The 17,381-nt window shown below is 35.3% G+C and overlaps 1 protein-coding gene across 3 annotated transcripts; it reads left to right on the top strand.

Annotated features, from left to right (window-relative positions):
* The first annotated feature begins 1,739 nt into the window (after positions 1-1,739).
* LOC132625981 (uncharacterized) lies at positions 1,740-16,252 on the top strand. 3 transcript variants are annotated; one of them, XM_060340675.1, is made up of 17 exons: positions 1,740-2,099; positions 2,603-2,825; positions 3,965-4,304; positions 4,392-4,463; positions 4,551-4,595; positions 5,439-5,648; positions 7,178-7,423; positions 7,522-8,277; positions 8,752-9,030; positions 9,911-10,335; positions 10,570-11,035; positions 11,545-11,781; positions 12,771-13,548; positions 13,635-13,693; positions 14,475-14,840; positions 15,043-15,081; positions 15,756-16,252. In XM_060340675.1, the coding sequence occupies exons 1-17, from the start codon at positions 1,859-1,861 to the stop codon at positions 15,936-15,938; spliced, it is 4,965 nt and encodes a 1,654-aa protein (XP_060196658.1). In that variant the 5' UTR covers positions 1,740-1,858; the 3' UTR covers positions 15,939-16,252. The 3 variants fall into 3 exon arrangements, with proteins under 3 accessions (XP_060196658.1, XP_060196659.1, XP_060196660.1); XM_060340676.1 differs by having other exon boundaries at positions 7,184-7,423; XM_060340677.1 differs by having other exon boundaries at positions 1,965-2,099; positions 2,655-2,825.
* Positions 16,253-17,381: the final 1,129 nt, after the last annotated feature.

Here is a 17,381-nt window from a genome sequence, read left to right on the forward strand (position 1 = left end):
GACAAGTCCGCAACATTCACCATATCAATTTGGGACATTAAACTCTCATTTCCAAACTAGAATTCATAACGACGACAACTAAAACACTAAGCGATATTGATTCATCCTTTGCCAAACATTGGGGCTATACACGGCCACACTACACACATATACATATATTGATGATTTTCATTCTCTTCTCCACTCTACAACAATCAAACATGCTACAAAAATTTTATTCATTAACCCAATCACACACCCATTTACACGGCTAGCTCCCCAAGCACACAACCCACTTCCAACATACAATATTTCACCAATTTCATCCATATTAACATACCACAATATGCATAAAACATTTATAGCCCATAAAACAATAGAAATTCTTACCTTTGTTCTTTACTCCACAAGAAAGTTAGGGTTTGCGATTTACAAAAAATGGATGGTTTGATCGCTCCAATAATGCTTCCACGCTACTTAGGGACCTCCAAATAGTGGGTTAACACCAAGGAATTATTTTTGGGAAGGCTATAAATGGGGTTGGATTTTTCTCTTCTTGGCCGTGAATAGTGGCGCCGTGAACAGTGCGCCTCCGTGAATAGTGGCGCCGTGAACAGTTCTGTCGTGAACAGTCGCCGCCGTGAACAGTTCCGACGTCATGAACAGTGCCCGAACTTCTCTCTCTCTAGGCTTGAGAGCCCTTCTCTCTAAAATCTAATTTGCAAGATTAATTGTAGTGTAAGTGATGACTTAGTCATCCACTTTGCTCATATATATCATCTTTGCAAAGTGGACATGTGTCAATTTTTTTTTTTGACATGTGTCCATCTTTATTCAAGTCCAACAATCCAATAATTTTTCCCACTTTTCGCTAATTAGATTAATTAATCCCTAATCCCTACTTAATAATCTAATCACAATTTATTAATTCCTAATCTCCAATATTAATATTTTTATGCTAAATAAAATTTATAAGCAATTTTTGTGATAATCAAAATTGAAAATTAAAAGCTCTTATTTCATGTCCGAAAATAATTCCTCCTTTAACTTGAGTCGATTTGCTTGCGGATAATTTGTCGTATAAATGTACGGGGTATAACATTCTCGAACACTAAAGATTGTGCTCAACATATACTTTTAAAATATACAAACAACAATAACAACAACAACAACAACAACAACATATCAGTGAAACCTCACAAAGTGGGGTTTGGGGAGGGTAAGATGTATAAACAGACCATACCCCTAGCTTGAGAGATAGAGAGACTGTTTCTAGTTGGCACAAGGAATATTTTTAAAATATTTATCTACAAAATATATATTATTTAATCTGAGATACATATGTGTCGCACATACTAAAAATTTAATACTTTAGTTTAATATATAAATTGCACTAACTGAGTTGATTTTTCCTTTCCCACCGTAAATTCCCGTGATTAGTCTTAACGGAGTAATATATAACTCCTTCTGTCCCAATTGCTTTTTATTTTCCGAGATTCAAAGTGCATGAACTTTGATCAACATTTTAAGATGTATTTTTCACCAAATTAATATGAGAAAAGTTGCAATTTAGTACTTTTCATGTAGTTTTCAAATATAAAAATTTTAATCTTGAAATATTGAGTTAGTCTAATCCAATTTAGCTTCAATGTTTGATCAACTTGACTCTCGAAAAATGAAAAGTGATACATTAATTGGGACGGAGAGAGTAATATTTTCCTTGTATAGAAACGTATAAATACCGGTTGAATTCTTACCAAATTTCGTTCTCTTCCTCCTCTCTCCAAAAACGCTTTGCTCTCTGTTTTTTTCTTTTTCATTCCAAAAACTCTTGATTTTCACTTAGGGTTTTTTCACACACAGATAAAATTATATATGTATGGACGCAATAGTGAACAAAGCCATTGAAGAACTCTGCATACAATGTTGCAAAGGCAGTAGTAATTCAGTTCCTATTCACAATCTATGGCTCAACTTAAAACCTTACCTTTCAAAAAATGGAATTTCGCTATGTGGTACCGTAAAAAAAGCAGTTTTGTCCAATCTTATTAACATTCCAGGTCTCGAATTCGAATCGATAGACTGCAGTATTACTAGCAGAGGCGGATCCACAGGTTCAGGTACAGGTTCATGTGTACTTAGTAACTTTTGCTCATACCCTATATATATATTAATAAGGGAAATGTTCAAAAATATACAGCCCAACATAAAATATTACGCCACGCAGTCTAATATACCTAGGGAAGCTTCTCTGCCTCCCAAGGTAGGGGTAAGATTTGCGCAAACTCTACCCTCCCTAAACCCCACCTTGGGGATTATATTGTGTATGTTGTTGTTGTTGTATACCTGGGGAAAGCATTATACATAATGTATTAACCTTGTATAAAAGTGTATAAAAGATGTTTATACACAAATGTGGGCTAAATTGGGTAACAAACTCAAAATATGGGCTACGTAGCGTAAATATTTTCTCTCAGTAAACATAGAGTGTAATTTTACCCATAAACAGAAATTCCATTAAAAATTTATAAATAGTTGATTGTGAACCAACTTATCATTGTAAGTTAATTATAAATTATTATAGGAACCCTTAAACCTTTGAGCAATCTTATTAACTTTCCAGGTCTCGAATTCGAATCGAAAGATGGCAACATTAATGATGTGGTTAAGTGCAGTGTGGAAGAATGCGAGAGATTGGATGATTTGAATATCGTTGTGCCGAAGAGTATGCTTGATAACTTTAGTAGGATTCATGAGGTTGAGGTTTCCAAATCTAAGCTATCTAAACAAGAGTTAGAAGCTCTTCATCTACGGAAAAGAGTCCTTCAACGCATCGCCATTGCAAGGTTTGGTTCATCTCCTCGATCTTTTCCTGTAATTAAGGCCAATTCAACAATTTAGGTTTAGTGAGTTTGAGTGATCGAAATTTGGTCTATTTGATATATATACATTTGTTACTATTATTATAAATGTATATATATTTAATGTAACAACAAAAACGACAACAACATACCCAGTGTATTTCCACAAGTGGGTTTGGGGAGAGCAAAGCTTACGCAGACCTTACCCCTACCTCGTGTAGATAGATTGGCTCTTTCCGAAAGACCCTCGAGTCAAGTAACACATAACAATGTAGTTTGAAAAAGACAATACAGAAGTAAAAAAGGCATAGCAAATAATAGAGAAAGCGTAACATGACATTCAGAGCAAAGTATGTGATAACCGAAGCACAAGAAACAACAAGTAGTAGCAAAAGTATATATATGCAATGTGCAAAGGAAAATTTAGGATTTAGAGTTCCTGATGCGGTATATATCTACACTTAGAGTAGGTAACTCTATTAAATATATAATCTTTAAAGAATTTTCATTTACTTTGACAATATACATGGTTAAGATAAAAGAATTGGTTCAGATGATGGATCCTGCGAAATTAAGATAAGGAAAGAAAAGACTGCTCAGTGAAGCATACTTGGTGCACTCGAAGACCTCATTTGGGTGTGCCTAGTTATGGATATTCAACATAAGGTCAAAATTAGAGCTTTTTGAACAGCTTTTGAGAGATAAAACTTAGGTAAACTTGTAAAATACAATATGTTCTTTATTACCCCCGGAATCCTATTTTGAAAATGGTGATATTCAGGCCAATGTGTGCCTCACCTCGACTATTCTATTGTATTCTTCCACCAAGTAACTCTACTTTTTCAAAGGTTAATAAATAAGAAGAGATTACCTAGCTTTTTTGCCTCTATCAAGATTTGAACCTTGGTCTTACTGAACCTGTCATGCTAACTGTGAGCAGAAGCAAAGTAAATATTTAGAAGCTTTTTTCTTTTTAATTTGTTTTTTGTTTGACCTCGACAACTACAAGTGTCTGTGCCCTCTACTCGGCATATTTAAGTTGAAGAGGCTTCTTTGTCTTTTAAAGCAAGTAACAAGACATTGCTTAACTAATTTGCTTATCATGGTTCCTTGTGCATTGACAGAGCAAATGGAATTACCCAGAGTGAGCTTACCAAGGAATTCAACACTAAAGCCAATAACTTCTTCCACATATTGAAGGAGCTTCAAACTCTCGGACTGATTCTGAGTCATCAAGTAACAGTTTGGGAAAATGAGACATCCAACGATGGAAAACTTATAAATAAGCATATTTCTACCAATATGCTTTATCTAAGCCTATATGGAAAGCATTTGCGCTATCAACAGAGACTTGAAATCTGGAAGAGAGGTTTGATGGCTGATGATAGAGAGAATGTGCTTATAAAAGATGATCTGCCCAGTTTGAGAGATATCTGTAATATTCTTGAAAAAGCTAAGGGGAAGGTCTGGCGTCTCTCGAATAATTGTTGGTATCTCAGGTTTTGTGAACATCACAATCCTAATCTTCTTTAAACTGTTTCATCTTTTCAGGTTCTTCGTATCTCAAATATTAAAAAGGACCTAGGTTATCGAGATGCTGCTGGACATAAAAGATGGGCAAATGTAAGTCTTTATTAGCTAGGATGCAATAAATTGAAATTCAAGCAATATTTATGAGTTGTACTATTTGTCTGATACATTTTCTGTCAGATCTTGCGCAAGTTGACACAAGCTCAGGTTGTGGAGGTAATTGAAGTAAGTAAAACAGTATCAACCAAAGATGCTAATAATATTTCGTCATCTTTAACTGCATGTTGCACTTCTCCATCTTCAATATGGATGATACTAATTTCATTATAATCCAACTTGTGGGGTTTCTGTTCTATGTTTTATTAACTGTTATACTTAGTTTCCTGTGTATCCAATAGCAGCATGAAATTTCAATGTGCAAAAAATTCCTAGGCTCATCATTGAAGTAGTAGTTTATATATTGATATTAAGATCGTCAAGGGGTAGAAGAAAAATGAGAAACGAAAGAAAGATGTAAAGTCATGGATTATGGATAAGGAGTCTATAATACACATGATGTTTTATACATGCTTTCTTTTTGTTTTTTGTTTTTTTCATACTAGAAATTAATAAGTAATGACAAATGCCTTGTGAAAAAAAGTAAATGCAGGGGAAAATAGCTTGAAGTGAATTGAAGGCAGAGGATGTATATAGGTTGATTATCTTGTCCTGGTGCTTGGAGGGAAATTCTTTCAGGTTCATGTAAGATAGATGACTTGTCATGTATGGTCTTGCGAAAATAAACTAAGTGACGGGCTAAAGATTTCATTAACTTTTCCATTTAAATCAGTAATTTTATGAATGGATTGATCAAAAGTGCTACTGATCGAGTTAGCAGTTCGGGGATGTTACATCATTGATATCAGCAAGGTGATTCAAATGGCACTTAACTATACCCAAAAGACCAAAATATTCTCATTCATTTTTAATAAAAGAGAATTTTCCTTAAAATTATTGCTGTTTTCATTTGGTAATATCAAATATGATCTGCATGTGGACTTTATTAATCAATTTATTCACTGTTCACAGAAGGACAAGTTTTTGCGTCTTTTAAAGGCATTTTCACCAATGCACTTCGATACTCGCAAACGTCGATCTGATAACCTTGGCCGAGAACAACCACCAACAAAAATAGAAAAGAGAGATCAGATTGGCCAACAGATTGTGGAGCTTCCCATTGAGCCTCAGACTTGTGGCATAATTCATGCTGAAGGATCCAGAGAGATCAGAGATGTTGAAGTGTGTAAAGTTCCTATTGTTGATATTACCATCTACCACTTTCATGGATATATTATTTGAATTTCAACTGCCTGGATCTTTCAGAATTTCTTCTGTAACGGTTCAGATATGGTCTTAAGAAGTAACAGTGGGTTACTTTGCTGCCATCTCTTTATGAGTATGAGTTTTTGCTGTGCTTTATATGCCATCCAGCTGTTTTACATCCTTCTTATTTAAGAGAAGTGTAGGAAGGGTTATAAAAAGAATAACAGAGAGTCGACTCTGGAGAAAAAGCATGAAAAATGCTGCGGTTCTCTTCTCCGTAGTCCTGGTTAAAGTCTGCTTAAATAGAAATATTTTTACTTAATAAAGTCTGTTGAGGATAACTGCTAAGATCAGACCTCAATTTGGGGCATAGATGCCTATACTTAAACCCTTTAGAAACATGACAACTGCTACGCCTTTAGTTTAATATCCCAGTCTTCAGAAGTTGATTTCTACTTTGTGAAATTTATCTTCTACCTTCTTGTCAGAACTCAAAATTAATATCCTTTGAAATATGAAATGGTACGAGAATACTAGTTGTCCTTTCCACCCAGTACATTTCTTAAGATTGTTTAATTAAACTACAAATTCTTGCATGAGGCACACTATCTCACGGATTCCATATGCCACTGTGTGATTTCTGCCTCTGCTTTTATCTGGATGAAGAAGGTTGTTTCCAACTTTTCTGTGGTTATCAGTCTTTCACCTTCAAACATAAGAGAGCAAAGACCAAATTATTTCTTATTACTTTGAGGCAACTTATGCATTTGTATAAACTTCACTCTTTGTTTGGTTGTGCGTTAGGATAGTATGGATATTTCTGGTGTAGATTTTACATGTTGAAGACATCTGTAGCAGAGCTTTCAGGGATTCTCATATGTTCATGCATCATACAGTTATAAATTGCATCAAAGAGGATAACGATCAACTTGGTGTTGAAAACTATTTTTGGTTTTGTGCCTTATTATTCGTTCCATAAGGTGATAAGGATCAAATTCAATTAACGAATAACAAAGTGTGAAATTATTTCAAGAGCATATCTTCTACTAGTAGGGGGCACGTAGTTTCTAGGTGAAAGGATAAACAATGGTTGATAATGATAGGTGAACTAGTATAAGGTTATCAAATAAGACGTATAGTACTTGAATCTTTATTTATTTATATATTTAGGTCTGCGATAATAAGATTAATGAGTCGAATAATTTCTGATTTAGTTCTTTCCATTTAGGGGTTGTGTTCTGGTTGCAGTAGGGAAACTATTATATCTCATGTTTGCAGTATACGGTTGTTTGTGGCTACTTGGGGTTCAGTGGTTATGGTAGTTTCTAGGTAGTTGGCATGTTTTTACCTATCACAAAGAAAAAAGGTAGTTGGTATGTTTTCTCAAGTATTGTTTGGCAGTGGGAACCAAATTTTTTATATTGATGCACATTCTTAGATTTACATTTCTGTACTCAACTTGTCCTGGTACACTTCTCACCTTTTTGTCTTTCTCTATCATGGAGGTCCAGTATCAGGGAAACAATAGAATGAGCACTGCACATTCTTCCACTGATGTGAGCAACACAGTTAATGACACAAAAATGCAGATAATGATGCGTTCTTCTGTATGTGACCTTGTTCCTGTAAAAACTTCGGCAACTGAAACAATATCCCCTAGATGCCAAGCATACAAAGCATATCCCAGTCATAAACTGCGAGCAGACTGCGCAAGGGAACAGAGGGAGCACTGGATACTTAAAATGTTGGAGGTATTGGGCATCTTAACTACTCTTTTGCTTCTGCATTGAGTATAGGTCTATAGATTTCAGTTTAGATGAATCAACTCGAGCTATTCTTCTTTGAGCAGGAAGAGAAATTTCTTATAAAACCTGACTTACAAAGACGACTTGAGAGACTTGAAAAGGGCAGGCACACATCAATGGATAAAAAGACCTTAGAACGCAGTTTGAATAAGCTTCAACAAAAAGGACACTGTAAATGCCTTGACGTTTTCTTCCCTGCTGTCACAAACTTTTGTGAGAACGCTAAAAGGGTCGCGGTTCTGCACCCATCCATTTATGGGTTATCTCCTGCACTGTTGGTTAAAATTTATGATAGAATTAGGTCCTTTGAAAGGGAATTGCGTGGAACAAGCTTTTCTAAGTTTCAGAAGGGGGATGCACTTCCGATAGTGTATGATGTGGGCAGAGGACTACAAAGAATAGAGATGGATGTCCAAGATGCACTAGTTAAAAAGAGTCGTGGGAAGAAGTCTCTGATGGAAAAAATGGCTCGTGCAAAGCTTCTTCACATCTATCTATGGGAGTATGTCAATAGTCTCCCTGATAGTGAAGATACTTCCTCATCTGGTAAATACGGTTATGATTTAAAAAATGATGACAGCAGTTGCAAATTGGTTGATATAGGTTCAGCTATCGAGGCCATGCAGCTTGAGCTGTTCTTACAAGTTTCAGGTTCTGCTCATATGCATGAGAATGTGTTTGAAAAATGTGGGGATTATTTACACCGTTCTGGTATTCCAATGAAGGACTACACGTGTTTGAAAGATACCCCTTCAATCAAGGAGCTCTCACTGTTGATTGCCGTTTTACAACGTTTTAAGGTATAATTGAAAATCATCTTTGAGATACTTGATATTTAAGTTCTAACCCTTATTTTAGCATATGCAACGCTCTCCCAAGTGATACAAATCTTGTGGTCCATTCTTTTCTAACTAAAAAAAAAAATAAAAAAATCTTATGTGTATGTACTCTGATTCCGGAAAATGATTTGAGTCCAGGATTTGGTCCATTATCTTGCTTCTATCCGCCAAACATAATATTTTTATTTCCTGGGAGAAGGATCCCAAATTGTTTTAATAAAATATTAAGAAACACCGAGTTTTTTTGTGTGGAAAATTTGCAAAAAAAAAAAAAAAAAAAAAGAAGTAGCTTGTTTTACAATTTGTAGAAATTGAGGATTTTGATACCATGAATATCTATAATATGGTTGAGGGAGTTGATTATGATCGAGTTATCACTCTTTCTTTTCTTTCTTGTTTTGGCAAGTAATGAAGTAGTTTCATCTTTGTTGGCAGTTGATCCGCCTTGTTTGTGGTGAACATATGGTAGACGCCACTCAGGTGACACAAATCACTCTTACTCATGCACTAGAGCTTAAGCCTTTCTCTTCAGCTGCAAGATCATCTTCCTTTCATGGTCCAGATTCTTGCCATCAAGTTAGACATGATTTTGTTCTTTCAAATAGAAAAGCCGTTGATGAGTACTGGAACACTTTGGAGTACTTTTTGGCTGGACCTAATCCAGAAGCTGCTTCAAATGCTTCCCCAGGAAATGATGTTCCTGCTGTTAAAGAGGTTTGATATTGTAAACACAACTTGCAATTTTGTCCTTCTATTGTTCTTGGATGAAGATGTTCCCCTATGGAAATGATGTCAATGTTGATCCTTTGGATGTTCATCTTGTAAAACTTTATAGGGCTAAGAAGCAGCGATAGGGCTCATTTTGCTATATCTGCACAAGAGCCCTCTCCTTCAAGCTTGAAGACACTTTACATCCTTTCTCTCTTTCTTTTCTTTTTCATTTTCTAAGCTTAATGTGTTTATAAGATTTTATCTTGTGGCTGGACCAAATAAGTTTGAGTTTCTAGAAAACAGCAAAGGTGTCTCGAAATCATTAAATAAAGATTGTCACTTAGCGTTATTATGAAAAATTTACACCCAAGTTATGCTTTTGGGGTTTGCAAGGTGGTGTTGTTGTTGTTTTTTTTTTTTTTTTTTTGGTTGAAAATATGCTCTTCCTGCCTTAAATCTGTTAACAGTATTTTTCAAATGAAGTTAAAGATCAGCCCGCTTGTCTGCCAATTGTGCTACTGCTTAGCAGTTAACTTCTACCTTTAAAAATATCAGTTTTATTGAACTTAAGCATGGTCACTTCCTTTCTAGAAATTGTAAGCATATTTGAAATTGCTTTTAACGGATTATGCATATACAAGAAGATGTAAGTGATAGAGAGAGGATATTGAAAACTGAGTTGAAATAAGAGGAGCAGGCCCATTATCTACCGAGTTTTTAACCATGCGCCAATTGGCCCTCGGGAATTTCTTGGTTATCAAATAAATAAATAAATAAATAAATAAGAGAAAGAAACAAAAGCTTAAACATTATTTCATTTTATCCTGCATTAACATATTTTACGCATTTTTATTATGAATGATTTAGAAGACACAATGTACAGGTACTTCAGCTTTTTCACAATAGGAAGCAAAAGCGTCTCTCTAGATCCCAAGGAGTTTTAAATTCCAAATGGATGGTTCACTTCATAAAAGGACGAAATAATTCTTCACGGAAAAGAAAGAGGTCATCAGGCGGAGTGCCGTCAAGACATGTAAAGCTACGCACTTCAGATGTACAACAAAGTGACAAGAGCACATGTGATACTGTTGAGCAATTCCCTGATGAACAAAATGCTTTCGTGGTTTCTCCAGGGGACATTGGATGTAATTCTCAAATAAATTGTGTTGGTGATCATAGGGAGGTTACCGAAGGGATAGAGCAATGGGAAAAAAATGAGGGCAATCACTCTTTCATGAAGCGAAGTGATCTCTCAAGTCTGAAGCCAACATGCAGAGCAATTTTCTCCTGGACCGAAGATGCAGACAGGTATTTGCATGTTCATTGTAGATAAATGATTTAGAGGTAGTTTATGGAGTAACACATTTTAGCTTCTTGTCTATTTGGTCTTGTTCTGAAGTATATTTCTGTGGAATATCCTATTTGCATGGTCTGCTATGGATCGTCATGCAGTGGGTGACTTACTGCAGCTTACTCAGCATATCTAACATATCTTAATAAATAAGTCTATTCTGGATCTTAACATATAATGAATCTGTCCAGGCAATTGGTGATTGAATATGTAAGACTCCGAGCAGCCCTTGGGCCATATTCTCGTTGTTTTAAATGGGCCTCAGTCAAAAACCTTCCAGCGTCACCTGATGCATGCAAATGTAGAATGGCCATTTTGATGAAAGGCTGTATACAATTCAGAAGTGCTTTAATGAAACTCTGTAATGTAGTCTCAGAGCGTTATGCACGGTACCTCCAGAACAGGTCCTTAGACTGCGGTGATTGTGAAGAGATGGTTCAGCGTGATGCCTCAGAAGATTTGAATCAAGGTGTCTCTGACAGCCCTGAACATTCTAGAGAGGCTGCAGAAGAGCGGTGGGATGATTTTGATGTCTACAATGTAAAGGTTGCCCTAGATAAGGTGTTGGAATGTAAAAAGATGGCTAAGTTGAATGGTAGCAATGGAGTTCAATCTGCCAACGCTAATTCAGATCTCAGTATAAATGCTGAAAGACCTGTAAGTCCTTCTGATGTTGCAATACGTCATATATGTGCATGACATTTTATGCTTGTCCAAGTTTGTTATATTCTATTTGCTATCTGCCCAGAGTTATTTAATCAGAGGTTTGACTCCGTAAGTTTAAGTTTGATATGTGAGCCATAATGTCCTCTATCACCTTGGTTGCCCCTCACCAGTAAAAAAAAAAAAAAAAAAAAGGAAAGAAGTTCACCAACTTTGAGGAAATGAAAAAAACAAAGGAACTCCAGATACGTAAGTAGAAAACTCCGAGGTCTGGACCCCTATTTCTATTTGATCTGTCCATCTGCGTGGGGAAGTATTGGTCAAGTTTTTGCATATAATATCTAATTTCAATCTGGCAAACTAGCTTCCCGCGGTTAATATTCTGTTTATATTCCCTGTCTCCCCCTTTGTGTCTGCATATCTGTTGCATGATTATCATTATGTTAAATTACAACCCCCCCACCCCCAACCCAAGAGTTTGACAAGATGAAACAAATTCTCAGGAGAAAAGCTCGCATTGGGTTCCTAAGAGGTGTGGTCATCCTTTAATTGAAAGCAACAATATACGCAGGCAACCATTTGAATCAGTTGCAGTTGCGAACGCAGTAGAGCTATCAAAGTTGGCAGTCCTGACCACCTCAAGATCTCAACTGGTGCCAACTTCACTTGTCGAAACATTTAAGCATTACTCGGAGCATGATAAAGTTCTTGCTTTCAACTTCCTGAAAGAGATGAAACTGGTAAATATTTTTTCAGGTCTTCTGATTATATACCCATTGCACTTCCTGACCATATTACCACTTCGCATATATAACCTGGCTGGCTGTTATCATCAAGTGATTGAATGGTTAAACTGGGAAAGCAATCAACGTATGCTGGAACTCATGATATTTGAATTTTAAGTACTTCCGTTCCAATGTATGCAAAGACCCTGTATTAGTAAAACCCTAAATTTTCTTTGCACTTCGAAAATAAAGATTCATGTTGAAATTCTAATTTGAACTATGATCTGAACTTATGCCTAAACTATGATCTGATCTTATGCCTATTGAACTAGCAATAAAAACATTATGATAGTACTTTTCTTTACTCTTAGCAATACCATATGGAAGTGAAATTGAGTTCGTGACTTTTGTCTAGTCAAATAGTGTCACATTAATTGCAAATCAGGAGAAGCATTTGATCGTAAAAGATGCAAGAAATTAATATCAGTACTATATATTTGAAAAAAGATCACGCCTTGTTCGTAGGCTGCAGCATTAGCAAGACATGATTTGAGCAAACATATTTTACTGCAAGTTCTTATGTTTGTTCAGTTGAGTAAAGGATTCTACAGAGGGGTTAACTATATCTGAAAGTGAAGTGTATACAATAATGGAGAAGTAATATATGTTAGCTGTTCAATTGTGTCTATGATTCTTGGATCTTTTCAACAGGAGAATTTAGCATTATGGCCAGTATTCCTGTCTAGATTTTAACAAGCATGTAGCTTTGTCAATACAAATGCCCGTTTGTATTATTAGCTCACTTTCTTGGATAGTAGTTTGCGGGTGAGACCAAGTTGGTCACCTACTTCTTTAAGCCGTTTCCTAACGTTCAGATGACTCAGTGACTTTGGTATATAAAGATATATGAAACAAAGTGCACATTTCATTTTATCAGTAGCTGCATCAGCAATTCTTTTCTCCTTATTATACACTTCCAAAATGTCCTCTTCACCTTTATGCAGATCGAGAGTAGAGCCAAATATCCTGTTGCGCTTTCTGGGAAATTCTTTGACAGTATGTTTTCATCTCCATTTCCAATCAAAACTGGAGAACAAGCAGCTAAATTTTCAACCTGGCTGCATGAAAGAGAGAAAGAGATGGTGAATGGTGGGGTTGTTCTTCCGCAGGACTTGCAATGTGGTGACGTCTTAAATTTATGTGGTCTATTGTCTTCAGGAGAACTGTCAATTATACCATGCCTGCCAGCTAAAGGTGTTGGAAAGGCGAAGGATGCCAGAACTCTCAAACGTAAAAATAATATTACTAACTTTCGTGATGGAAGCAGGGGTAAGACATACAGAATTGGTGAAAGTGAGGCTCGCCGAGCAAAGGGTTTTCCTGATATTAGTTTATCCTTGAGCCGTGCAACATTTTTCAGCAGAGAAGCCGTAGAATTTTTTAAAAATGACGAGAATCAGCCGTTGACACAAATTGGTGAAGAAAATCAAGTCAAGATCATGTCAGTTCCTGAATCTAGGAGCAGTGCATCTTACTTGGAAGGAAAAAATAATGTAGAGGAAGCACACGAGAATGGGAGTTATGGATACACAGCAGTATCTTCCAAAGAGTTGCTATGGAAAGCCATGGCAAGCTCTGCTGAACACTTCTGCTCTTTTTCTTCTAAAAAAGAAAGTTCTGCATTTAACCCAGAGCTCTTTAGGTCTTTACTTTTAGCCATTCAAAAGGCTGGTGACCAAGGTCTAACCATGAAAGAAATCTCAATGTCTGTGAATGTTCAGGGTATGCAACTCTTCTTTTTTCATATTACTTTTCTATTTGATTAAAATATCACAAGATTGATGCTATGAGTTTTTGTTTTTTATCAGGGGAAAAGATGCTGGATGTTATCATCGACGTCCTTGAAACTTTCGGACAAGTATTAAAGGTACTGTGCTTTGTAGTTGCCAATTAATTTATTTTCCTAGTGGTAATATTTTGAGATTAGACAAGCAGAAAAGAAAGTAAACAGAGAAGTAATCTCTCCATCCATTTTAATGGACCTCCTTTCTTTTTGGTCAGTCTGGAAAAGCTAGAACTATTTCGACAAATGGTAAATTTAAGTCCCACCAAAAATTCATACTTGTATAGGTTTATTATTACTAGTTTGTATTATTTCAAACTTGATGTGACATATTTTCAATTAACTATTCCAGTCTATCAAAGTTCAAACTATTATATAAGCACTTCTCTATTCACTTGGAAACATATTCAAACATGTTACTCTCTTAAACTCCACTCGGGTCCATGTAATGCTGTTTCCATTTTTATTGGTAATAGTGTCCGGAAAAATGTCCCCCTCTAGAGAGTGGATAGATCGTAAAGGTACCCAAGCTGTTTAATGAGGGTTGAGCCAGAAAATAAGAAAATAGTACGTTTGTTCAATGTAAGCTAAGTCGATGCGCTGGTGCTGGTAAATGTGTTATCCACCAGACATATTCGCGTGATTGATACACATGAGTAGTAGAAAAGGTGTAAGTTGGCAAAAGATGGACAACTTGACATTTATCTGATTTTACGATTGATCCTTTCTCGCGCTCCTTTAATCTTTGGTAAACGGGTAATGGTTTTTCTGTGATGCCACAGAGAGAAGATATGAAAGGATTAATTAGGGAGGTTTCCACTTTTTGTAACGCCTATAATTTCTTTTTATTGTACCCTCCATGCAGGTCAATGGCTATGATTCTGTTAATGTGGTTGATTCCTCATATCATTCCAAATATTTCTTATCCACCGTACCAGTTAATCGACAAGATTCTTTGGTCACTCTTGCGGGAGCTGATGATGCACAGAAAGAACTTGGTATGAATGCCGAGTTCCATAATCCCACTAATCGAGAGCAACCTTCTGAACCTTTACTTGAAAGGCAAAGCACAAATAGAAATGATTCATTGGAGTTCCAAACTGCAAAATCTCATCCATGTAAGCCAATATTGCCTTGGATCGATGGCGATGGTACTTTCAACAATGGTGTCTACAGAAAACTTGTGTCTCGTGCTTTGGGTATCATAATGCAGAAGCCAGGGATTCTAGAGGTATGAAATTTTTAAACTTATGGTATTTTATATATAAAATATGGTGCATAACAATTAATAATGACATGTAGCTGTAGACCATTTACATAAGTTATTTTGGCACCGTTAGATCACATGGATAGAAGGTGATTACTGCGGTCATTGTTTATGATCAAGTTGTTCTGATATGAACTTATAAATACATCTTTAATTTTTGTTGCAGGATCATGTTATCGACCAGATGCATGGAATGAATCCTCAGGTAAATATCCATTTATAAACCATCCATGAACAAACTATTAATCTGTGCCCCCAGTATACTTTTCCCATTGACTGAACAAACAGAAGTTACCGCGCGAAAACATCATAATGATTCCTTCATCTCACCTGAATTTTCAATTTATCAAGACTCACCATCACCTAAGGATATGATACTGAATTACATTGTCACATTTCTGATATAATAATATCTGAGGACATTTTCCACCTTGCCCACCAATAATGAATGTAATTTGTTGTTCTTGTTCAAAACTTATCAGTCTTAACTACGTCTTCTTGCTCTCTAGTATTTGTTGCTATAAAGAGGTTTGCAATCTAAGTTTAACTTGTACTAGTTTTTCTCCCATTTATCTACTCTTGGGCCCCACATAGTGGGATTATTCTAGGCTTGTTGTTGTTGTTGTTGTTGGAGCTAAGTATCTGAGAGCTTGACGTTCACGTTCTTTCCAAGAACTTCTGTATTTCTGGGATTTGCACTAAAGTAATGTCTATCGTAAATTGCTAACTAGATTTACTTAGCTGAGAAAGTAAAAGTTTTCTTTCTTAGTGACCACAAAGTGCCAGACTATGTAATATTGTATGCAAACTGTAACTTAGCATTAGTACATGCTTCGAATGCCTCTGAGAAATGTTAATATGTTGCTTTTTGTCTTAAAGAGTTGCAGAACTTTGTTAGAGATGATGATTCTGGATAACCATATCGTTGTGCGCAAAATGTTTGAAACTATAGCCGGGCCACCTGCCATTCTCAGTGGCCTTCTTGGAACACAATTCGTGAAGTCAAAGCTTATTCTAAAACGACATCTCTTCGCGAATCCCACGAGCACTTCCCATTTGTAAAGTTGGAAATCTTTATCTGTAAGTATAAGCAACAATTCATCAATGTTGTTATAATTTAAAGTCTTAAGTCTTTTTTTATTGCAGAACCACAAGTCTTTTTGGATGCTTATTGTGTACATTTTGGTGTTTTAAAATCTCAAAAGAGGAAGCTAGAGATGCATTAGTTTATCATTTTGTAAAGCTAATATATTGTTAAGATTGTAGATTATTAGTGCCATACTGGAAAGCCAATGAAAAGATCATAGTGTGCATGAGAAAACTGTATGAAAAGTTTTCTTGTAGTAATGAGCGGTAAAAGAAGGAATTAATTACTTTGGAAATAATACTTGGTTCAAGAGGAATATATAACGTCATACAATTACCAAAATTATAGATAGTATAAAGGTCAAACTTAGTGAATTGAAATACGTGTTATTTTTAACGAACACCGTGGAAGGTCTTAACTGATTCAAAATATTCTGTAGCAAGTAGCAACTACTTTTTATTTTAGAAATAATAGAAACTGTAGTTTTGATTTTTAGAAATAATAGAAAATGTAGCAACTGCATACACACACACACACACACACACACATATATATATATATATATATATATATATATATATATCATATGTGTGTATATATAATATATAATAGTGTATACCACTGTAGTATATGTAACATTTATATATAGCTATATAGAACAAATACATTATTCATACACTGTAATTTGAGTTGATTTCATGTGTTTATACAAAGCATATACATTATATTTACAAAGTATATTAATGTTTTTATATAGCTATACATAACAGATACATTATCTATACACCAATAATATCAACGGGCTATATCGGTTGCAAACTAGATACGTGGACTGTCTATATGAGTTATTTCCCTAACAATACGGACCAGTGGATACCTTTATTTATTTTTTATTTTTCTTTTGTAGTGATATCATATGCAACAACTGTTTAAATCAGAGAAAAAGTAGTTTGGGAGGTAGAGATTATTTGCAATAAAATATAGTTCCACCTAGTGCACATGCATACTATATTTTAATGGATACTCTTGTCTCCAATGTAGATATTCATAGATTAATTAATTGGACATCAAACATGTGCGCACTAAGTAAAGGAGATAACAAGTGTTGGTTTGCAATTTCGAGGAAAGGAAAGATTAGACATATTTATTCCTAGTTATGGATTAGTCATAATATCCAGTGTTATAAAATGCAAAAGCATGGGAAGGGACGTTTTACTTTTATTTAATTCAGAATAGGTTTAAGTAAAAAATTATCTCATCTTGATAATTATATCAAATAAATGAATACATAATTTACGTTTTAACTTATAGTCTTATACAAAATCATAGTAAAAATGTTCAGATTCTACCTTTAATTTTTTATTTAATCACGATAAAGTAATATGATTCATATAAATATCGGGTGGAAATGTGTTTTT

This window comes from Lycium barbarum, chromosome 2 (assembly GCF_019175385.1).
Source record: "Lycium barbarum isolate Lr01 chromosome 2, ASM1917538v2, whole genome shotgun sequence".
NCBI lineage: Eukaryota > Viridiplantae > Streptophyta > Magnoliopsida > Solanales > Solanaceae > Lycium > Lycium barbarum.

Excerpts from the sequence above, each read along its gene's own strand:
- LOC132625981 (XM_060340675.1), top strand. The coding sequence starts at position 1,859 with ATGGACGCAATAGTGAACAAAGCCATTGAAGAACTCTGCATACAATGT. Across the intron at positions 11,036-11,544 it reads GTATAAATGCTGAAAGACCT|GAGAAAAGCTCGCATTGGGT; the intron begins GTAAGTCCTTCT and ends ACAAATTCTCAG. Across the intron at positions 13,694-14,474 it reads CTTTCGGACAAGTATTAAAG|GTCAATGGCTATGATTCTGT; the intron begins GTACTGTGCTTT and ends CCCTCCATGCAG.